Raw genomic sequence first — 25,400 nt, forward strand, 5'->3', positions numbered from 1 at the left:
CCAAATCTGACAACACCTCCATCATATTCTTCTAGAGACAGAAAATTTCTATGGTCACTAGTCATGTGGTGAGAACAACCACTATCAATAATCCACTCATTGGAGTTGTTAATGCGAGAGACAAGTTCTTTCTTGTGAGAAACTTCTTCCTTTACAACTACAAACACTATATCTTCACTCTCTTCATCCTCTGATTCTTCATCAGTAACACCTTCATCCACAACAACAAGACAATTTCTTCTATTTCCTCCTTTATAATTTCTAAACCTCTCTAGTTTATCCTTATTATCACTGTTAGGACAATTAACAGCTATATGTCCTATCTTGTTGCAGGAGAAACATTTTAAAGGAAGCTTACCTCTATATTTACCAGTTCCTTTCGGAAGTCTTTTATCAAGAAGAGCTTCAAACTCCATCAAAATCTCTTCATCATCCATATCTCTGGATTGTCTAGATTCATAACTAGTACTAGTTTCTTTTCCTTTTCTGGATGGTGCAGCAGATGCTCTAAAGGCTGATTCAGTCTTCTGAACACTGCCACCATAGCTATTCAACTCATATGCAGTCAACATTGCAATGATAGAGTCTAAGGATACCTTGGTTTTATCAATAGACCTTATTTCCTGGATAGCAGCAACTCTGATTGCATAGATCGATAACAATGATCTTAAGACTTTACTAACAACAGTGGCATCCTCAATCGTTCCACCAGTGCTTTTGATATCTCCAACCACAGTCTTAATCCTAATGCCATATTGTTGAATGGTCTCTCCTTCAACCATCCTCATGTCTTCAAATTTTCCTCTAAGGCTCTCTTCCTTAGCTTGCTTTACATTCTCATCACTATCATAAATGGTTTCCAGTGCGTCCCATACATCCTTAGGAGTGTCCTTGTCTTGTATATCAACAAACTCAATATCTGACAGGCTGCTGATAAGGGCTTCCATGACTTGCCCATTTTCCTGAATCTCTCTCTTATGATCATTGGTCAGAGTGCCAGTGGGAATCACATAAGCATTCTCAACATAGCTCCAATGTTGAGCACCCATACTCTTGATGTAAATCTTCATTTTGTCCTTCCATATCTTGAAGTTATTCTCTATTGAACTTAGGACCTTCCCTCTTCATCATTACAGCGGGATCTTTTATCTCAAGCGGTTAAGCGTATATCATCGAGGACTTGGAGTTGCTCTGATACCAATTGATGTATAATGATGAACAACAAATACCCTAATCAATACTGAGGGGGGGGGGGGGGGGGGATGAATCAGTACAAACAAAACTTTTTCAATAACTTATCAAGTTGAAACAATACCAACCGGTTGTCTTCATCACTGAACTTAAAAATGGCAATACCAGTTAAACACAGTAAGACTTCAGACAACATAAACTGATAAGTTTGATCACTTCAAATACATTCAATACTTGATAACAACTTCACACATAAACATATGCATGTGGTATACTAGTAATACCATAACCTAATAGCTCTGCATGCATAATTACTAAAACACATAATACTTAATCATCACATGAAAAATGCACAACTCATGACACACAGATTTTTCACGTGGAAACCCAATTGGGAAAAACCACAGTGGGGATGAATACCCACAAGCTTGTTTTGAACTCTTTTAAAGCTCGCTCTGTTAGGAGCCTAGTCTAGTTAAAGAATTCACAATAAGGTTATGTTAGGAACCGATCCTGTTAAAGATCACCCGGTTAAGGGATGGCTATATACCCTGTTAAAGGTTGAAACCCTCTTAAAGGTTACCTCACTAGAGGATTTGAAGAACTCAATGAACTTGAGTCACCTAGTTAAAGGATTTACAATAAGCCTATTAAAGCTACCCAATTAAGGGATTTTACAACTGTTGAAATGGCTAGAAGACAACAACTAAAACTCTAATTTGATAACAACACTACATGCCAAGGCAGATCCTTCTCATTTCCTCTCTTCTGCAATCACACTCTGCAGTTTTTCTCTTACTAGTCTGGCAAGTATCTCATCACTCGGATACACACACAACATTTTCCAAACACAAGCAATAATAAACATCATCGACCTTATAGACAACACTTAGTTCGGTAGGAATAAACCCTAAACCCTAAGAATTTAGGTTTACAATACAAGCGGTCCAATATTGATCATCCAAACACTTTGCATAGAGCAATACAATCTTAAACAGATCACACGACAATCTGCATCATTCATTCTTCACCATATGTGGGAATTAGTAACCCATCACACTCTCTTCTCATACCGCAAAGAATAATGATCATTCCCGAGGTAGACATTTAATGCAATCGATCTTCACATGCAAGATCCTCAACGAAATCCTTCACATGCATAAAACTGACGTGGCACCTCGATCTCATTCTCATTTCTTAGCTAACTCATCATAGGATGTCTTTGGTTGCATCGCACAAGCTGGATTTCCAAACCGGAAACCCTAGAGCTGAGACTACCAACCGGTAGTCACACTTAGTGAAACCCCGACACTGGTTCACTACAAATCTTCATATCGATTCACCGTCTTCTTCCAATCTGCATACCAGTTCACTTTCACTTATTGACATCAATGACAACATACATGTTGACATCAATGACAACATACATTATCATCATATCATCATGTTAGTTCATCATATGCCAACAATATCCAACAAAAATGTCATTATATCAGCATTCATAATAGGTGTCAGCAATTATAAGTGGTGATTTGGAATGATTCTCAAATTTTTGGAGTAGCTTATTTGATAAATTCATTGTTTGCATGTAATATTGAAGTTCCATATTATTAAATATGATTCATGTTGGGATGTGAAACCCAATGGTTAGATGACCTTTTTCCTTCTCCCAACTTTTCGTTCCACAACTGAATATGATTCTATAAATGCCTATATGTGCAGTCATGTATTATGTAGTATTGGAAATATTAATTAATGTAGTGTTCCCTGCTTTCTAGTGGATGTAGCCAGTAATGGTGAACCACGTTAAAACCTTGCATCATGCATTGTCATGTATATTTTCTATTTATTTCCATTTTAGTTTAATTGTTGAATGTTATATCTATTCGTTTTAATCTTCACAATTGGTATCAGACCCAGATTGGCTTGAGCAGAGATGGAAGACGAAGATGATGACGCTATTGAAGAATTTAATGATTCAATTGAAGAAGAGGATGCTGAAGAGGAGGACGTTGAAGTGAGTGAGGATGAAGTTGAAGAAGTTGAGACCAAGACTCGGGAGGATTATGAAAAAGAAAAAAATATGAGGTTGAAGGAAGAGAATCTCCTACTCACAGACAAACTGATTTGTATGGACCAAAAGTTGATGGTTTTGTGTTGCATGATGACTATTGAAAAAGATAACTTTGAGAAAGAATGGGATTTTTCTGAAGAGACCGTATTCACCAAGAGGAAAGTGATGGGAAGCTCCTGACTACAGACTCTTTCCTCACAAAAATGTATGTCTTGTTGATAGGAAAGCCTTTCCTTGGTGGAAAGAATCCACAAGAGGATTCAGGGTGCCTGGTGACTGAAGATCTTAGGAGCGCAGAGATTATAGAGCTCAAGGAGGTGGGAGAGAGCCTTTAGCTCAAGGCTGTGCAAGATCCAGAAGATTTTGGAAAGGCTAAGAATATGGTCTTTGATAAAATTAGATTTCAAAATGAGAGTGATGATTTATTGATGAAAATTGCAGAAGTAGAGGCAGAGTGGAATGCATGGATTGCAGGTAGTGCACAAGCTTCTATAGGAAATACAGAAAACTCATTTGACATGGAGCCTGTTGGTGCTGGGTATGGTTATCAGAGAGGTCTTGATGCTAAATTGGAGGAATGCGAGCTAGAGCATGTACACATGGACTGGAAAGGCAATTCTTCCCATGATGTTGTGTGTGATTGGCATCCAGATGCTACACAATGAATAGCAAGGGCATCAATACTATAAAATGGATAACATTACAAACCTATAGATGCAAATGGCATTTTGAATGTCTCTGCGGAGGACAAGATTGCGGGAGTGAAGAATAAGATCATCTATATTAATGACAAGGGATGTCTTAGAAAAGAAGACATCTATAGAATGGTGTGCGATAAGGAACAATACAAGGTAGAGGATGAGGAGATTATGAGAAAGGTATCCCAGTCAAGGCGTAATCTGTGTACAAAGACCCACGATAGGATGAACAGGGAGAATAATGTTGATAGTATGGAAGTTATTGTAGTTGACCATAATGTTGATGAATAAAATTTGGTTAGCAGTAATTTTGGAGATTTGAGAGCAGTTTTGGGTACAAGAGATCAAGACAATTCTTTGGCCGCAGTGTTGTTGACGTTAGAATTGATTCCAAATCTCCCAAGGGAAGCTGAAAAAATTCGACAATGCAAAGGACAAGTTTTTGCATTGCATGATGAGCCCGAGTTAGCATGTGTTTGGATTCCTAATCATGACTCCCCTGGGCTAGCTATGGCTAGAGTTTTTGGTGACTTCTGTCTTAGGGACTTTGGTTTCATTACTGAACTAGATATTTCTTACTGTCGCCTCACTGAGAAAGATAAGTTCGTTCATTTCCTGGAATTGTGTGCCATCCTCTTGGATGGGCCTGTTATAGCTGGAAATGATTTCATCAATACAATTGTAGGAGGCTATCCACATAATGGCCATGGAGAGGAAGTTGTCAAATTGTGGCATCAAATATAGAGTACTAGTATTCTAAGTGGCAGAGAAGTGAAAGAGGATGTCACATTAATTGAATATGCTAAACTAGCAGGTCAAACTTTTAGAGTGTTGAATCTCGATAATGAATGGTTTAAGCTTGAAATGTATCAATTCTTTGCTGGAGGTTGCAAAGTTTATGCTCCAATGCTAGGGGTATTAGAACCTAGTAATGGTGACCCTTTAGATTTTCTATTAACAGGGAGCATAGGCACGGGTTCTCATGATGAAGGTTTTAGATTATATAGTGATGTTATTGATTTTGGCATAATCGGTGAATTTGTGTCGGAAAGCATTTATGACTCTGGTTTGAGTTGGAGAAGGCTCATTTGAATTTTTCATGAGCAAAGTTTAGCCAAGTTAAAATCTTCTATGGGCTTGGTTCTATAAGAATCGAAATGGAGAGCAGGGGATGTTTTTTGTGCATGACTGTAATGGTTGGCCTTCACGGGGGAGATTGTTGGGATGTGAAGCACAACGATCAGATGACCTTTCACCTTCTCCCAAATTTTTGTTCTATAGCTAAATATGATTCTATAAATGCCTGTATGTGTAGTCATGTATTATGTAGTACTGGAAATATTACTTAATATAAGTGTTCCCTTCTTTCTAATGGATGTAGTTAGTAATGGTGAACCACGTTAAAACCTTGCATCATGCGTTGTCATGTATATTTTCTATTTATTTCTGTTTATGGTGAAAGTGGATAACAACAATATTGAAAGGCTAAATGATTTCAACCACAAAACCCTAGCCTAACAACAACAAAGATCCACCATAACATATGAAGATTACCTAAGACAATGCAAATCAAATGAAATCACAAAGATTATACCATCACATGTCCAATAGGGTTTTGATCTCCATTCTTCCTATCTCCATTGATCTTGCTTGATATATTTGCTCTCAAATTTTATATGTGCACAAGAGCTCAACAAAGAACGGAAATGTGGTTGCAAGTAGGCTTGATTGCATATGCAAGTTTGAAAGTGTAGTCGGGGTTGAATGCATAGTGAGGGTTTGATAATGAAGGAAGCATCTCCTTATATAGAAGACACTATAAGAAGTGGAGGGATAAGATTGAGAAGTGTAAAAGAGGTCGGCTATGATTAGAGGGTAGGTAAAGAAAATAATAAAATAATGAAAGGGGTAGGTAGTGTATGAATTAAGAGATGAATGACATGTGTCATAGGTAGAAAAGGCTAATGAATTAATTAAATAAATAAAGATTTATTTAATTAATAGAAGAAGTGGGATTAATTAAATAAATAAAGATTTATTTAATTAATAGAAGAAGTGGGATTAATTAAATAAATAAGATATTTATTTAATTTAGGAAAAAGGATAATTTAAATAAATAAATGTATTTATTTAAATGAGAAATAAGGCTAGAAGAGGATAAATGAATTAATTAAATAAATAAAGATTTATTTAATTAATAGAAGAATTAGGCTAAAATAATTAAATAAATAAAATATTTATTTAATTAGATTGGATAATTTTAGGTGTCTACATTTTGCCCCTCTTTGAGACAATGCAACTTGTCGCATTGTTTCAAAGAAGATAAGATGAACTGATACAAAGTTGCCCCAAGATGGGAATGATATGCCCCCTCGAGAGATTGGATGAAAATGTCTAGAAAGATTGCAGACAATCTCTCGATAAGAAAGAAATGCTAGAAATGACTGACCAGATAGGATAGAGTGATAGAGTCACGGGATAACGAAGACTGACTCGGGAGACGAGGGCTAGGGCTAGGGTAGTCTAGAGATAGACCATGAGGGAAATACATCCTCATTGTCATCCACACATCCAAGAGATCAGAGTGCAGAGAGAGAATAGAGCAGCAACAGTCAATAGCGGTGGCATTGGTGCATAGATTCGATTGCATTCACCGATATCAGAGGCCAGTAGATGCCAGAGAGCCAGTAAGTACCACAAAACCTCCTTGTACTTTTTTGTAATAAATGTTGTCATAAATGCATGTTAGGTAGGGTAATATGTCTTCAAGGCTAAATCAACAGTTCTGTGATGAACATATGTTGTCGATTGGATGAGCTGCTGAGAGGATACACTCAAGCAGATCCTCTAGGGAAGACTAGGATAGCAGATAGGGCTAGGATTGACAATTCTGTGATAGAACATACGTTGCCAATTAGGAAACTACTCAAGAGGATACACTCAAGTATAGCCCTAGGATAAGATAGATCAAGGAACTTTGTGATGAACATGGAATACCAAGACAAAGTACTTTGTGATGAACAGGGAGTACTAAAAAGAAGAGTAGCACTTTGTGATGAACAGTGAGTGCAAATGTAAGCAGCACTTTGTGATGAACAAGGAGTGCACAAACATGTAGTACTTTGTGATGAACAGGGAGTACCACTAGGATAAATAGCAACACTTTGTGATGAACAGTGAGTGTCACTAGGATAAATAGCGCCATATGATAGATAGAAGCACTAGGATAAAGAGCAGCATTTTGTGATGAACAGGGAATGCCACTATGACTGACATGATTGATTTGCTTGACTGCAGGAGTATCTACTTATGTTGGAGTCACGGGAGAGATTCCCATCTACCGGAGCTGACATTTGAGGATCGAGCTGCCATTGAGGTTATGGATTTGCGATATATTTTGTATGTGCCTGAGTTTCGGGCGAACATGAGATTGCTGACTGCATTAGGTGAGAGATGGCACTCAGAGACTTGCACTTTCCATTTGTCGATGGGTGAGATGACAGTCACCTTAGAGGATGTATACAGGATTTTGAGGATATCGATCGATGGGGAGTTAGTTCCTTACGATCAAGAGGGAGACAAGGATGCACTGAGATGAGTGTTTTAGGATCCAGGACTAGAGATGAGGGTTGGACAGGGATACGATGACACGAACTGGATTAGCACTACCAACAGTACTAGCAGGAGTGAATAGTGGGTTCCTTTGTATCAGTTTTGTACCATTTTGTATGATGATGTAGACACCTGCGGGTGATTGTAGCCATATGATTTTGACATCATTGTATCATGACACTTATGATTTTGAGATATATATGAGATTCATCTTTGCGGCAGCTGTATGCATGTGTACCAATGTGATGTATGTTTCATGATGTATGTTTCTATGTGATGGTTATGATATGGATGCAAATATGTACATAATGAAATGCAATATTTATGTTCTTTTATGTTTTTATATGTTATGCAAATGCAAATGTGAATGTATGAAATATACATGAATATGATAAAATGTAAATGATTATTTACATGATGAGAATGTAAAATGTGCTAACATGTGTTGTGTGCAGGATATGGTGCAATTTTGATATCTATATGTATGTATGAAATGCTAACATATGATAATGCAGGTGCAACTACATGAAATGCAAATGTTTTTGGTGTGTCATTATACTCAGTCGTGTGATAGCAGGTTACGTGGACTCAAGAAGGATGATGAAAGTCAATCAAGAAAGGGGGATGGAAGATAGAAGATATGAAAGTGAAAAGAGCTTCTTGTGCATTATCATCATTGAGCTTTTATTATGGCAAAATAGGTTATGACAATCGAGGCATATGTTCAACCCAGAAAGTCATTGTACCTATTTGCATGGAGATAAGACAGTCACAAGCAAGGAATGCCCCAATTCACACTAGACTCACAGTGTCCTCATATCCTTGGACAAGTCATAGCATTACTAAGAGACAATCCACAAACAACAAAAGAAAAATAGGTGACACTAGTAATTCTATTTTTCAAATTTTTCGAATTTTTTTTTGTGTCACAAGGCGCCTGTTTGCCAGGTTTTCACCAAGTAACGATTTTTTGTATTTTGAAATTTTGAGTTTTTTTTTATTTTTTTGTATTTTTGAATTAGGATATTCTGAAGAGCTATATGTAAAACCTGCGAAGGTGAATGTTGTTGATAGGATCCTCCAAAGGTTCTCTCTCTATGGTTGAGAGCTGATATGCACCGGATCCATAGGCTATTGTAATGATGTAAGGACCAAGCCAGTTTGGTTTGAATTTGCCCTTCTTCTCTCTGTCTTGCTGATTTTTAGGTTTTTCTTTGAGAACTAAGTCACCTACCTCAAATGTGCGAGGCTTGACTTTATAATTGTAACTGCAATGTTCCTTGACTAAATAATATGTAGCTTGAGCGACTGTCTTCCTTGATAAAGGAACTAAGATAGAATTACTAGTGTGTGGACTACACAGGCTCGTATGCATGTCACCTGAAGAAGTTTGGGCATCCCTGATAACAAAGTCCTTCGAGGAAGCTCCATTAAAGGTCCATGATGTATCACCAGAAGGGAAAGGATGTGTAGAAAAAGTAGATGAGTGATGAAGGCTTATGATTGTGAAAAGAAGTGAAAAGTACAATAGCATGATGGAGACTTAGGATCAACAAGTGTTCTTTTTGACTTAAAATTTTAGAAATTTTGCCCCCAGTTATTTTGATATTAGGGGAGATCAACTCTTGCTCTTTTTGCTTCATAGGATATTTATCCTTGACTTTGATTTTTGCAAAGTTCAATAGCTTTTGATTTTGATTTGGACTAAAGGACTTCTCTTTATTTTTGACGTTTAGATTTTTCTTTTCAAAGCTTGATTTTTGATCCCCAATAAGTAAGGGCTTTTGTGATTCTTGTTGATCCAAGTCTAGGAGCGGACTGGAAATGGAATGAGTGGATGAAATGGTAAATCTACGTGAGTTCTCAAGAGGTCTGGCGATACGCTCAATAGATTCTTCGCTAGAACCACTCTTAGGACTATTGATATCAAGAGTTGCTTGCACCACTAGAGGAGATTTGCATTCGGACTTAGTAGCCACAACACTAGGTGGTTCACACCCAATTCCTTGGCATTGCAAGTTGTTTGTAGATTGTTCATGTTGACTGAATACCTTAGGAGATAGTAGGAGTTGATTAACATGAAAGATATACTCACCACATCCCAGGTCTTTAAACTTGAACTTTTCTTTGATCTCTGTTTGCTTTGATGTAGAAGCTTTCAATGATTCTGGATCCTCATATGTTGATGAAGGAATAGCCTCTCAATTGACTGGTATTGTTATTTCTGATCTAGATCGCATATTGTTGCAATATATGAATGGATTTGGATCTGCTTTGACGGTCACTTCAACTCCATTGTGTGGAAACTTGATACATCGATGATATGTAGATGGGACTGCACTCATCTCATGAATCCATGAGCGTCCCAACAATATGTTGTATGTGAGCTCTAGGTCTAGGACTTGACAAACCACATCCTTCGTAACTGGCCCAACCCTGAGAGGTAAGGTGACTGTGCCTTTGGATGAACATTCCTCATCATCATATGCTTTGATGGTAATTTTGTTTGTAGAATTTACAGCTTTATCTGAATATCCCAATTGTTTAATAGTGCTCAATGTACAAATGTTTAGACCTGCTCCTCCATCTATCAAGACTCATTTTGTTTGATGTTTGTGTATGAAGGCTTCAATGTGTAATGGTGCATTATGTCGCTGACTTACGGAGGCATCATCGGCTTCTGTGAATGTAAGGGAGTGTGGAACGGAAAGGTATCCCACCATGGCTTGAAATTGGTCCACATTCAGATTAGTGGGGACAGTAGTGTCTCTCAAAGTTTTGTCAAGAATGGTCTTATGTGCGGGGGATATGCGTAAGAGCTCAAGGATGGAGATAAGCGTGGGTGTCTTCCCTAATTGGTCTACAAGGTCATACTCAGGTTTGGTTGATGAGGAAGCGGTGTTTTTAGCTAGAGCACCTTGCAAATTGAATTTACCTCGACGAGTTGTAACATTACATTTAGAGGTAGGTTCAGAAGAAGATCCAACGCCTTTTAGGGCAATCTTGGGTCTTTGGGTAGAAGTCTCAGGCATTTTATCCTTGATGATAATGGTAGAGACATAATTGTCCATCAAGATGTGATTGATAGTTGAATCATAGTTATAAGATGCTTTGGTATAGTTGGTTTGGTCATCTGTGGCATTAGCTTTTCCCTTGTCATGTTTTGGGAATGGTTCTTTAAACATTTCATGTTCTTGATTGGATGAGTGTCCTTCAATCTCAATGTCGCCTCTATCAATGAGATCTTGTATGATATTTTTTAGTCGATGACAATTTCCTGTCTTATGACCTTTGCTCTTATGAAATTCACAATACTCGTCATCATTCCACCAATTTGGTTTGACCTTTAGCTCATATGGAGGAAAATCTGGAATGGTGATTACTTTGTTTGCCACTAGCTTTTTGAAAATGGATTCAAGTGGTTCTCCCAATGGGGTGTACTTCCTTTGTGATTTGGAAGTTGTTTGAGTATTCACTTGATTATTTGTAGAACTTGATCCAAAAAAAATGATTTTGGGTCGTACTGTATTGGCATCAACAACACCGTCATTGACCGTGTTCTTATTTTTGTTCCAAAATCTTGACTTGTCTTTTCCTTTATAGTCCTCTTTGTTTTCTTTGAATATCTTAATGACTCCTTGTTCAATTAGGACCTTCTCTGTTACTAATCCTTTTTCAATGACGTCTTTGAAGGTGGATAAGCAAGTTTTTCTCAAGTCATAACCAATGTCCTTGTTAAAGTTTTGGGTGAACATTTCCATCATTTGTTTCTGTGGAATTTCACAAGAGCACCTGCTAGCTAGATTCCTCCATCTTTGTAAAAATGATGAAAAAGACTCTCCATCTTTTTGCTTGGTGTTGCACAAAGTAGTGAATGATATTTTTGTCTCTATGTTCTAGGAGAAATGTTGAATAAATGCCTCTGCTAAGTCACCCCATGACTTTATACTAGGTGGAAGTTGGGAGAACCATTCCATAGCTTGATCACCTAAGCTCTGTGGGAATAATCTCATCAAATATGTCTCTTCTGAAGCTACCTCAATGCAAGCTATGAAAAATTGTTTTATGTGTGCCTTAGGATCTCCTTTTCCTCTATACTTATCAAACTTAGGCATCACAAAGTGTGTAGGAAATGGAGGCATTGGAATGCTCTTGTGAAATGGATAGGGACATATGTCTCTCATTATGTAAGTTGGATTCGGTGTATTTATGTCCTCCATTTTCTTTTGTAAGTCCTTGATTTGTTGCTCCAAATGGTTCTTAGGTGGAGACCGATTTCTTGGACCATACCCCATGCCTGAACCACTGGGTGGAGGAGGAGCATGTTGCATATACGGATGATATTGATCATACACATGTTCATATGGAGGAGGTCTATAGTGATGTTGCATATATGGACCACTTGGTATAGAGTCATGTTGGGGAATGGAATATCTGCTTTGTCCATGTATACCATACTCTATAGGCATGTCATGAGTTTGTTCTAGTGTGCTGCCCCCAAATTTGACGCGGGGTTTCCTTGTGTCCAAATTTTGAGCATGCCTTTGAAAATCCAATTGCTTTCGTGGTTGATCCTTAGCATTGGTATGTGATTGAGCATATTTTTCTGCATAAGACTTCCATAATGGTCTGCGAAGGTGAGTATCATATGCTTGACCATGTGTGTATGGGACCTCCAGTTTTTGAAGCAAAGATGATGGTGATTTAGGCACAAGATGTGGTCCTCTATTGCCTCCACTATTAGGCCTCCTTTGATCCATGTTGGAGTGATTTTGTTGCAAAGGTCGATTTTCCATTATTTAAGACATGTCAAAATCATGAGGTATCTTGGCTCCACTTTGTGCCATCATTTGTAAGAAATATTGTCTATCCCTCCTCATTATTTCCTCAACCAATCGACTGAAACGGGGATCCATAATGGAGTCTTCCACTTCTGCTGAATGTATTGAAATGTTGTCCATATTGTCATTGTGTGTATCATTGTTGTTTATAGTGTCCATGTTCTCAACATTTGGAATGTTTCTATAAGCATCCATGTCAGGTAATGTAGTATGATCAGAATTGAAAAAGATATCATTGTCATACTCATAGGAACTCATGTTTGCGGACTCTTGAGCCTCTTTAGCTTCTTTTCTAGATTTTTGGGAACGAGTTTCAACCATGAACTAGGTATTGACCAAGATGTGTGAGACTAGATGAAAATGGAAAAAGTATGGAAGACCAAGAGTTCGGATGGAATGTAAATGAATCTGAATTTTACTTGCAATGTCCAAAGTGTAAGACCAAGTATGTATGTAGTAGAGTAGGTGTGGCTTCCAAAGAGATGATAGTTTCTCTTGATGAGGTAAGTTGACCTTAACTCTAAGTAAGACCAAATGAGACCCAAAGGAGATAGACCTTGATGAGGAACCACTTAGCAAAATGTTGTTGTATGTAGTGTGTTGACAAAGTATGATGAGGACAAGCAAGTGACCTTTTGACTCAAGTTTAGATAAATATGAATGTAATGTAAGGTGTAAAGCAATGATGGACTTTGTGAGACCCAAAAATAGGTTGAATGCTAGATGAAAACCTGAAGAGATAGCTTAGGAAGCTCAAGAATTCTAAAATCGATTGCTCTTGTTTGTTGGACTGTAAATTTTTCCAATTTGTGAAGTTGTTTTGTTGTGACCCAATCTGAAATTTTGACTGTATTTCGTGACAAGAGGACACAATGTTGATGAGGACTCAATGTTTGCAAGTGTTTAAACTCAAAATGACTCCAAGAAAAGTGTGTTGTTTGATGTAATAATGTTTTGCATACACTTGAAGACACAAAACACATAATGTTTTGTTGTTTGGTCTTGAATGTTTGATTGTTCAAAATAAGACAAGCACAATTCTTATGGTTGGCCAGGACAATAGTTGTTGATCCCACATGGAGTTTCCCCTGAGGCTACGCTATTCAGAGCGGATACTTAGATGCTTGACCCCACTGGCTCTACCCTCGGCACTCACTTCTCGGGGCAGCCAAGCATCAGTCCCCATGAAAACTCCCCGTGGCGAACTTTGTATCTCTACTAAGAACCATATGTGTGTGGGCCGCTACCAGAGGTCTGACCTCCTGCCCCAACAACTAGAAGGATTTTGGCTTCTAAAACAAATAGGTGCTAGTAAGGGCATCCTCTCGTGTGGCCATATATGTGACACTTTTAGCTCTATAAATACAAAAGGCTCCCAGCTAGTGGGGGTTATGCCCTACAACTGATCAAATAAATTTGATCAAACGGGTTTATGGGGAGACATAGTGTCGGTATGAACTAATCAGCACACGTTATCCATAGTTTTCACCATGGATACAGTTATTTATAGTGGTTTGGAAGAAGATGGCTTTTCCTTTGCTACCACTTGGGTCGTTCTCTCCTCACCAATAGTCCTAATGACCACACGAGGAGATAGGCTCTCTAAAGATTAAACAAAAAGAGCCTATTGCTCAAGACACAAAAGACAATGGTTCAATTTTAGTGCACCAATTGAAGTGTTTGATAATCTATGAAAACAAGGCACACAATAAAGATCAAAAGAAAATCCTTGTCAAGGTCCTACAACAAAGGTTTGTTAGTAGTTTGGATTGTTTCAAATGATCACCCCTTCCTGCAAGTACACAAATTAGGTAAATTTTAGATCCAAAAGACTTTATGAAATAGGGGCCTTCAAAAATGTGTTTTGTTGACCAATTCAAATATCTGATTCATCATAAAAAAAAGACCAACTGTAAAATTTTAAGAGATTTCAAAAAATGTAAGAAAATCCAAAAAATTTGCTAATTTGCTCCAAAAATTAATTTTTTATGAAAAATCATAAAAAATTCATATAAAATGCAAAATCAATCCATAAAATCTGAAATTTTTAGTGGAGAGTTTTGACGGTCTTCCAAACCTTCATAAAAAAATTTCTACAGCAAATCCAAGTAGTTTGTGAGATATAAGTAAAATAATGCAAAACTCTAATTTTCAAAGATCTGATTTTTGAGGAATTATTTTGCATCAAAATTAAAATCAAAAAGAACAAATCATGTGTATAAATCTGAGATATTTCAAAAAATGTAAGAAAATCCAAAAAATTCGCTAATTTTCTCTCAAAATTAATTTTTTATGAAAACTCATAAAAAATTCATATAAAATGAAAATTTGATCCAAAAAATCTGAAATTTTTACTGAATTCTTTTGATACTTTTCCTGACCTGCACAAAAAAATTTATGCCAAAATTCAAAGCTGTTTGTGAGATCTAATCAAAATAAGGAAAAACCCTAATTTTTAAAGATCCAATTTTTTAGGAAATATTTTGAATCAAAATTAAAATCACAAAGAACAGATCCTCTGTATAATTATGAGAGATTTCCAAAAATGTAAGAAAATCTGAAAAATTCACTCATTTGCTCTCAAAATTAATTTTTTATGAAAATTCATAAAAAAATCATAGAAAATTAAAATATGCTCCAATAGATTTGAATATTTTTTTGAGATCTTCTGATACTGTCTTCAACCTGCAAAAAAATTTGGTGCAAAATTTCCAAGTTGTTTGTGAGATATGATCAAATCTCTCCAATATCTTAATTTTGTGTCCAAAACCCTAGCTGCACAAGGTTATTCTCCAAATTGTTTTACAAAACAACAATATAGGGTTGGAAAAATCTGCAAAAAACACAGATCTAACAAAAATCCATGTCCCACCGGGCATGCCAAAATGTTTATGGTGAAAGTGGATAATAACAATATTGAAAGGCTAAATGATTTCAACCACAAAACCCTAGCTTAACAACAACAAAGATCCACCATAACATATGAAGATTACCTAAGACAATGCAAATCAAATGAAATCACAAAAATTATACCATCACATGTCCAATAGGGTTTCAATCTTCATTCTTCCTATCTCCATTGATCTTGCTTGATATATTTGCTCTCAGATTTTATATGTGCACAAGAGCTCAACAAAGAACGGAAATGTGGTTGCAAGTAGGCTTGATTGCATATGCAAGTTCAAAAGCATAGTTGGGGTTGAATGCATAGTGAGGGTTTGCTAATGAAGGAAGCATCTCCTTATATAGAAGACACTATAAGAAGTGGAGGGATAAGATTGAGAGGTGTAAAAGAGGTCGGCTATGATTAGAGGGTAGGTAAAGAAAATAATAAAATAATGAAAGGGGTAGGTAGTGTATGAATTAAGAGATGAATGACATGTGTCATAGGTAGAAAAGGCTAATGAATTAATTAAATAAATAAAGATTTGTTTAATTAATAGAAGAAGTGAGATTAATTAAATAAATAAGATATTTATTTAATTTAGGAAAAATGATAATTTAAATAAATAAATGTATTTATTTAAATAAGAAATAAGGCTAGAAGAGGATAAATGAATTAATTAAATAAATAAACATTTATTTAATTAATAGATTGGACAATTTTAGGTGTCTACAATTTCAGTTTTAGTTTAATTGTTTGTTTTTTTTTGTTTTTTGTGGGTAAGTGCTATCAAGTATGGGGATAGTGCCCTATATTGATATTTCAAAAGATTACAAAAAGTATTGACTCAAAAACCTTAGACCAATCCAAATTAACAAAACCACTATTAACTGCCACGCAGGGCTTGTAGAATAACAGATGTGGATTCATCAACAAGGATGACATTGCTAGTTGACTATTCCGACAGCCACCATTCCTCAGCTTGGATAACACGTCTGAAGGGATCCATGTTGTCGTTCAGAATAGAACAACGAAAAACTTCCCAAGCATTCTCACAGAAGACTCGCATCTTATCCCGTTCTTCCATCTTTGCCAGAAATTTCTCCATCGCATGATTATGCCTTTCATTGTCCGAGTCCTCCTCCTCCGCAGACTTAAGATACAGTTAGCCATCTGGAAATAGACTTTTAATATGCTTAGTCTCTGGTCAGATGGCAGACTTAAGATACAGTTAGCCACTGCATCCACCAGGAGAGGTTTAACAAACCCACTGAGAAGCTCGACCATCTTTTCCTTTGACTCCAAGACATCCACCATCGGGATAAGTGTTGCTTCCAGGACCTTAGAATCACACCAGTGCCTTTGGTGGTTGAGGGCCACACCAACTAAACCTTCCATGGCGTCATAGGTCACGTCCACTATAAAAAACAGGTCCTGCAACTGCCCTCTCAGATCCTCTTCACAGTTAACACACGAGACATCACCAAAGATAGTTTAATTGTTGAATGTTATCTCTGTTCATTTTAATCTTCACAATGCCATGATATATTAATATTAAGTAAATATATAAAAAATAGTAATTCTATACTCTTAAATCATAGAAATAATTCTCACACCTAGTCTTTGAAATTATTGATATTAATTATGGATGTCAAAATTGAGTTAAAATGGAGAGTTAGATGCACAATCAAACAATATTTCTCAAACTCAAATAGGAATTACACACTCAAGTTGGAGAAACATGTATAAAATAACACTGCAATTACAATAGAAAAGAGCATTATACCTCCATTACATTTTTCACTCCAATAATTAAAGGATTGAGACGTGGATGATCTTTACTTGGATGCAAAGTTGATAATATATAAGCATGATGAGTGATAGATCCCCGTTTCCTTTTTTACAAGCCATCTTAAATAGGATTTCTAAGTTGGGTATGGAGGGTTTATTTTGAAGCATAAAATAAAAGGCTAGGATTGGTTTGTATGAATGCGCATCGTAACCTCTTGACAAGTCCACTAGGAGGTGAGAGATTCTTGATCAACAGATGATGTTTCCTTAGAATGCAAGATGGATTAGAGATGTGGGAAAGTGGGAATGGGTCGAATAAATAAATGAAAGGATGTTACATGCTAACTTGAATATGTGAACATTGAGTGAGGACAAGTGGTTTGAGGAGATACATATGAAGATGAAGAGTTAAATTTAGTACTTTATTTTGGACTAGATGTTGGAGATTAAATGAAAAAATATTTTAGCCTTTAGGAGCATGGATGGAATTTTAGATTAGAAAAAAAATATTAAAATTTGATTTATTAGCCTAATTAATTAAATAAGTGTATTTTTAAAATGATTGGTTACAAGAATTTTTTATTAAGTTAATTAATTTAGTGGATTTAATTAATCAATGTTAGTGATGTTAGGGGGGATTAATTGTTATTGATTATTTAGGTTGGTAAAATTAATTAATATGTTGCATTTTATAGATAGTCTAGAGGTAAAATAAATTAGTTAACCAATAATTTATCTAATTAATTTGAGTGAAATTGATACAAATAAGTATGTGCAGATTCTGGAGTACCTACATTTTGTCTCTCTTTGAATGGTATCATGACTAAAATAAGTAGCATAACTTCAAAGAAAGTAGATATAGACACTTGATAGTATGAAATTAGTGATAGATGATACCTCAAGTGACAAAGATTAAATAACTAATTTGGTAGATTGATAACTTTGTTGATGTGGGAACGAATATCTTAAAAACTATGAGAAGATGTATTGATTTAATTGTTTAAAATTGGATTCAAAGAATGCTTCAATGATTGGATAAGCTTGAGATTTTGGTTTGAATTTGATGATAGGATACTCCCTTGAGAGAATAAATAGGTTGGAAGAAAATGGGTGTACTCTCAAAATGGATGAAACTATTATTTAGTAAAGAAGTGAGTAGATGTGAATTTGAATGATCAATGAAATATAAATTGGGAATGATGAAGAAATATAAATTGGGAATGATGAAGAATTAAGGAAAAAATGATAAGGATGGAAAGGAGGAGATGGATATGAGAAGGGCGAGGGCTAGATATATGCATAATGGGATGACACACTTGAATGATGTCTATGTAGTCTAGCGTTTTGATTCTAATATAGATGTTATGAGTTCATTGCATCTATGCAATCAAGTGGTTTGGATAAATACAGATGCTCTAGGTGTGTGGAAGATCTACATGTTTAAGGGTTTTGGGTATGATATAGACACTACAATTATGTGACATCTACATAGTTAGGGGTTTTAGATCAATGCATTTTAAATCACCTTCATCCCTACAACCCCAAACCCCCCGCCCCCCCCACACACACACACATACAATTCAACAAATTAAATAAAAATATATTCATGATTAATAATGAAAATAGAATCTTTTTATTGTCTACTCCATACTCTTAGTATTTACTATCCTATTCCTTTCAAATTTTGAATTTGTGAACTCTCTTTGATGAATACAAATTCTCCATCATTAAATCAACTTGAATATATATTATTAAATATTTCATAATAAAAAAACTTAAAAACCTTTTATTAAGGGAAGTGTACCCATTATAGCTAACTTTGCGCACCCACATATCATAAATGATTCATCAGATTTTGACGATTCTTTTTGGGTTGTCTCCATATGCGACTTAATGGCTTATAGCTATTTTTTTTTTTTTTTGGGTAGTATCAATTCACAGTGTGAGATCCATTATGCATGCAAGGGTTAAGAGGTACACATTTCAAAGTGTCACACGATGCCTACTTAAAGATGCCCCAATAATGATTCACTTAAAATTGTCAAGACTTATGTACATGACCTAAAAGATGTGCACAAATGCCTCAGTAGTAATGGACCAATTATTAAAAAAAAAGGCTAAAAAATAAGCGACTATTGATACATATGAAATTTAAATATCTTTATTTTATTTTATTTTTAAATTAATAATTAAAAAATTGGATACACAAGAAATACATAATTACCTATTGAAACATGGGCCGTACTCTTTCTTTCCCTCAACCAAAACATTTAGAAAAAGTTTTTCAGCCTTCTGAACAAATCTTTTTATTCCAAAACAACTTTATTGAATTTAAAACAATGTAGAGTCACATCAAAATTTATCGCCCACTATTCAAATGACGCATGGAATATCATGCCAGGATTACAGTCGATTAGTGAAAGGATATTTTAAAACATTTCTGATGAGTCAAATATTTCATTATATATAGAGAGGAGGTGTAGCTATGAGTCGATTATCCTTCTCAGCTTCTTTGCATTTTGCAATCTGCATAAATAAACAAATGCACTGCACATACATTTCTATGCGTAGCTTTCAAAAGTTACAAGAATCACATAATTATATATTTAGATATAATTTTTTACATCTCTTTAATCAAATGATATGGATTTTCGTGTTTGGAGATTTATAGAGCTGTTTACGTAATTTTTAACTATGAATTTAAATAGGTTATCAGAAGGTTGTTTACTAAGATTCAAGTTATCCCCAAACAGCAAATTATTCCATCGGGCGGGAGGAGACAAATTCAAAAAAAAAGAAAAATTAATGTGGGTTGCTGAGACCATCACCACCACCGTACTGGAAAATGATGCAGATTAACTTGTTCTCTCTTGTGGCATTTGTCCTTGATGACAAAAGAGGATTACATGGCAGTTATATTTGGTAGGATTAACTTGTTATCCCTTGTGGCATTTGTCCTTGATGACAAAAGAGGATTACATGGCAGTTATATTTGGTAGTATTATTGTTGATGTGGCATCTTGACTTTATAATGTCATTGCACATATTTAAAGGTTGATTTTTAGCATTGGTAGGGATGATATGTATTGAAAATGTTTTTTTTAATAAAGCTTAAAAAAGTGGCCCAATGTCTTGTTGACCTTGCATTTTACAAAGCTTATTGTGTAATCGCTGCCATACTCACGGTGAGCTAAGATGCAGATTTCAAAAGATGTTTTGTTATGATTTTAGGTTTGTATAACTTAACAAAACTTAAGGGCAAGCATATTACATTTTGGTTGAACAGTTTCTCAAACCCCAGTCCGCCGCCATGAAATATTTTTCAAACAGGATGCACTTATGCCATTTTCTGGTTGGAAGAACAGCTTGTGGTGGTAGTTTCATTGGTATTATTTTGTACAGATTTTTTCGGGATACTTGCATTTGAGTTTTATCGCTTAACTCATGACAAAGATTAGTATGTTGTTTGGACTTGTTAAAGGAGGTTTACATCAGTTTTATTTTATTGTTTCATGAATGATTCGAACTCTAACACAAGGAGTTTATTCTGCTGTTAAGAATATTGTTAAGAAGTTGATATGATTTTTCTTAATCCCTAACACAAAGGTTTTATGCTTTGTTTTTGAGGATGTAAGTGATAACAGCAGAGCAGTTTTGTTTTTAAGTTTTGTTCTTTTGAAAACAGTTTGCATAACTGTTGAAACCCTAATTCGATGGTTTCTCATGAAGACTTGTGTTGAATATTTACTATTATAAAAATAGAACTGTTTTGAATATTTACTATTATAAAAATAGAACTGTTTGTGAATGAAGTTCGTATGAAGAGAGGAAACTGTGTACTTGATGGAAAGAGATTTTATTGAACAAACTTCTCAAATCAGAAATTTCTCAGATTGTTCGAATACAGTGGATTTGTGGTTCAGAAATACAAGGGCAGGAAGATTATTGTTCAAAACAGAGTATGTACTTTCTCTGTTCTATATAGCAAAAAAATTTGTAAAAGGAATTGTCATTTTTATACTCTTATAATCTCATAGTTGCATAAATCTAATTCTGCAATTATGATGTTGGAGTAACTGGTTTATGTAAAATCAATTCACAAATTGAGTATGTACTTTCTCTGTTCTATATAGCAGAAAATTTTGTAAAGGGAATTGTCATTTTTATACTCTTATAATCTCATAGTTGCATAAATCTAATTCTGCAATTATGATATTGGAGTAACTGGTTTATGTAAAATCAATTTTGCAATTTGTGATATTATTGGAATAACTGGTTTATGTAAAATCTGCAAACTTTCTGCAATCCTAAAGGTATCAGAGTTTGATTTTCACATTCTTGATTTCAGATTGATCAAGGGCTTGGTGCTTCTTGCCGACAGTGTAAAGAATTGATGTTCACTTTGATATAATAAAAGGAACATTTTGAATGTTTTTTCTACCCCAAGAGGGTTTTCCACTCCTGGAAATTCTGTGTCATGTGTTTCTATTTCATTAGGTTCATGCTCTAATACATTGGTCCATATTGTCTATTTTGCTCTATAGCCATTCATATTTTGTTATTTATATTCAGGAAATGTTTTCATTGGAATTAATGTTATCTGTTTCATTGCTGAAGCATCTATATTGATTACTGTTTCAAATCAGTTTGCACAGTCTATTCAAATCTGTTTTACACAGTCTGTGTAATTTTTGAGTCAAATTGGTAGACTCTGATTCACCCCCCTTAATCTGCTTCCAACATAACTTTGCTACTTCAATCCCTTCTCTTCTTTTTCTCTTTCTCAGATTTTCTCTTCTCTTCCTCTTTCTCAGATTTTCTGGCTGAATTTTTTGCCTGAAATGCAAACAAACATAATTAACATATTGTTAGAAACATTGAATCTCAAATCGCAAAAGAATGAATAGCTTGAAAGAATTATGGTAAAAACACTTGACCATTATAATAAGCAAACGGGCAAGAACTGCAACAAAATCAATAAAGAGTTGCAATGAGTGTTCAATGTAGTCATAATCTCCATGGTCTGCCCTCTCAATGATCGCCTGGGTGTCAAAGATAATGTACCCGATGAAAAGGAGGAGGCCAAAATATATCTGCTTATTTGAAACTTGAGTGTGTTAATTAAATGAACTTCTAACAAGTTGCGATTGTAATTATCTAATAAAAATTAGATAATAAATTTGTTGATTAAAAATCTCTTGCCAGACTTGGCAATTTTGTAATACCAACTCCATCCTTTTGCTCACGATACTACTAAAGAAATCAGATCAATCAATGCTTATATATGCAACTAGATTGATGAATGTAGATACCCAAACCCAAACCCAATGGCAATATATTTTTAATTTTAATTTCCTCTACCAACATAGATTATTTGAAAATGCTGAATGGAATAAGTTCTAATGCTGAATGGAAAACATGGGAGTGTGCAGCATATACCCCAATGCATCTCTTGATCAAAAGGATAATCTAGAATTGTGAATCAAGAAATGTACAAAGTGAGAAAAAAATAAACAAATTTAAAAGCACAATTTCTTAGATGAAACATCCATAAGAGTTAAGACTGCACATTATGCACAATTGTTAACATTTCATTCTGTTTTAATGTTTTACCTGGTATCAAGCCTTTTGTATTCATAAATCTCCAGTGCGTAATTTTTTACTTAGTTCGCTGCTATAAAACCTTTCCTATCTACTATTCTTCTGACTGTTTAGAAAATGGTTTAGCCTAAAATGCTGACCTCATGCCTCATACATCCCAGAACATCAATGAGTCGGGAAGAGGACACAATAATGCCATTGCAACTATTGCAATCATAAAATACCCAAATACTCAGACCTGATCCCAAAATTACCTCAAATTCGAATGTTGCTGTTGATTCACCAAAGAGAGCAGATGAAATGTTCAACCACAGTAAAATACTCAGACCTGATCCCAAAATCCCTCCCAGAAACATAAATTCCCTGCGCTGGGCAAAGATTGCTGCTGCTGAAAAGCAGGCAAATGTCAAGCTTGTTCCCACCAAGGCTGTCCCGACAATCCTGCAGAACTTCCAGCAGAATGAAAATATCATTACATAAAAGGCTAATTAAATTTAAAAGGAAATGCTTAGTATAAGAATTTACAGGGTAAAAGCAATGCAATGGTAATGGGTACATTGTATCAAATTGCTAATCGCCAAATTGCTACATAATATATCATCGGAGATTTTTTAAGACCGTTTGATCCACTGCAAGATTGCTGCAAAGTTCTACATCATAATAAGGATGGCAATTTTAAGAGTGTGAGAGAGGCTCATATTCTCTACAGCAACAACAAACACTAGAAAACCCACATGAGGTGAAAAAGGCAAATGTGGATTTTTAGGTCACTGCAGGGCCAAGCCTCAATTTGGCATTTCAAAACATTTGAAACCCACAATAGAATTTCTTAACCTGATCAATTTTAATCACCAAAATAGATAAATAAAAGAAATTACCCTGGATCAATGTTAACCACCAAGCCCACAAGCGGCCCAAGAGAAGCCCCCTCACACAGAGCAGCTGCCATGAGCAGTTTCACCCTCTTACCCTGTTCAAAACCCCCACAATTATAAGAGACAAGAAAACCTAGATTAGACTATAAAATGTGGTGGGACTCACTCTCAACATATGTTTTCTATGCAGTGCTGAAATTAGTTGCTTGTGTGCTTCCTGAACCATATGGGTGATATCTAGAAGTCACTGCTAATCATATGGGTAACTGAATCATTGAATAGACACTAGCTAAAAATCAAACCCACAGAGGAAAATAAGAAGAAAGAAAGAAATGCATTGCCTCGTTGTATGGATTGGGGGGTGTGGATAAAAGCCAGACAACGGAAGCCATTAAGCCAGTGGCTGTAAGAAGTCCTCCAATATTCCAGAGCAGGTGCGAGTACACCCCCAGTGCAGAAACCAGCAAAGTACAGGCCAGAGTGAAATAAACCCTCTTGAGATGATTCTGCACATCAGGACTTATCTTTTGCATGTTTTTGAAGGCACTGGAGTTCAATCCAGAGTCGTAAGCACTCTGAGATGGGTATCCTTGTCCGAAATTATATGATCTATTTGACACCCATTTCTGAAAGATTAGAGGAGAACACTTTGAAAAAGAGTGCGGGAGTTTTGAAATGTCTGGATGATCGAATAGCCAAAACTATTGTTGGCAAAGGTTTAACGGACAGGTATTCGTTTTATAACAAGGCAAATACTCACTGGAAGATTCTCGACTTGCCTACGCCACGTCCAGAATATGACAGACATATCCTAAATACATTTATCTAAAAGATGGTTAAGAATCTGAAAGATGGTTAAGAATGGTATTTATTAATATTTGTTTAAAAGATGGTTAACAATGGTATTTATTAATATTTATCTAAAATACATTTGTCTACAAGATGGTTAAGAATATGAAAGAAGATTAAGAATGGTATTTATTTTAAATACATTTATCTAAAAGATAGTTAAGAAGAATATGAAAGATGGTTAAGAATGGCATTTATTAGTTTCTAGTAAGGTATTAGTTTTTTGTCAAGGCAAAATATATTCAATTTATTTTTTTATTAATTTGATCAATCAATATATAAAATTAAAAATTTGAACAACAATTTCTATAATTTGTAATTAATTTCTTATTTAATAATTTTTAAAAAGTAATTTTTTTTAATTGATTCATGTAGTGTAAAATCAAATGAATATGACAAAATAGCCCATTCATGGGTTAGGAAGGGTTAATCTTTCTTCTAAGGATGGAAAGGATTCAAATGAAGAGTGAACAATGCCAGAGAAATGATGGATAAAGATTAACTTTGATGGTGTTGGCAATTTGGAGGAATTGATTATGTGTTGCATTGATGTCAACACCAACTTGTTTTGTTGTCTACTGGGTTTTGGTAGAGTGGTTGGATTGTGATGTTGATTTGGAGATCATCTTCGATATTCTCCGGTACGTTTAGTTTGGTAGAATTGGTTTGGTTTGGTCATTCATTTGTGTGTCACATTCAATTGGTTTGGGATTTGGTATCAATTCGGAAGCTATCATATGTTCTAGTAAGCCTTTTGTTTACCAGTAAGGGTTTTACCAACAGAGCTTTGTTGAAGATCCTTTGACGGATTCTATAAGTGGTGTTGGTGCAACTTCTAGAAGGTTCTCAAGATGCTAATGGTTATCATGTTCATATTCTAGTTGATCGTGTTGGCATTATGGATGAATTGATTATGTGTTGCATTGATGTTTTGTCATTGATGTCAACACTAGCTGTTATGGTTGGTTACTAACAAACAGGTTT

General features: G+C 35.4%; 1 protein-coding gene across 1 annotated transcript; it reads right to left on the reverse strand.

The window, feature by feature from the left end:
- Positions 1-20,931: 20,931 nt before the first annotated feature.
- LOC131029765 (bax inhibitor 1) lies at positions 20,932-24,291 on the reverse strand. Its single transcript, XM_057960415.2, has 5 exons — positions 23,909-24,291; positions 23,571-23,662; positions 22,947-23,133; positions 22,029-22,184; positions 20,932-21,927 (listed from the first exon to the last, which is right to left on the reverse strand). The coding sequence occupies exons 1-5, from the start codon at positions 24,098-24,100 to the stop codon at positions 21,847-21,849; spliced, it is 708 nt and encodes a 235-aa protein (XP_057816398.2). The 5' UTR covers positions 24,101-24,291; the 3' UTR covers positions 20,932-21,846.
- Between the last annotated feature and the right edge of the window lie 1,109 nt (positions 24,292-25,400).

Source organism: Cryptomeria japonica, chromosome 10 (assembly GCF_030272615.1).
Source record: "Cryptomeria japonica chromosome 10, Sugi_1.0, whole genome shotgun sequence".
Taxonomy (NCBI): Eukaryota; Viridiplantae; Streptophyta; class Pinopsida; order Cupressales; family Cupressaceae; genus Cryptomeria; species Cryptomeria japonica.

Coding starts and splice junctions, on each gene's coding strand:
- LOC131029765 (XM_057960415.2), bottom strand. CDS start 24,100: ATGCAAAAGATAAGTCCTGATGTGCAGAATCATCTCAAGAGGGTTTAT. Junction 23,663..23,908: donor CCCCCAATCCATACAACGAG/GCAATGCATTTC, acceptor GGTTTTGAACAG/GGTAAGAGGGTGAAACTGCT. Junction 21,928..22,028: donor CCCGTTTGCTTATTATAATG/GTCAAGTGTTTT, acceptor TTTGCATTTCAG/GCAAAAAATTCAGCCAGAAA.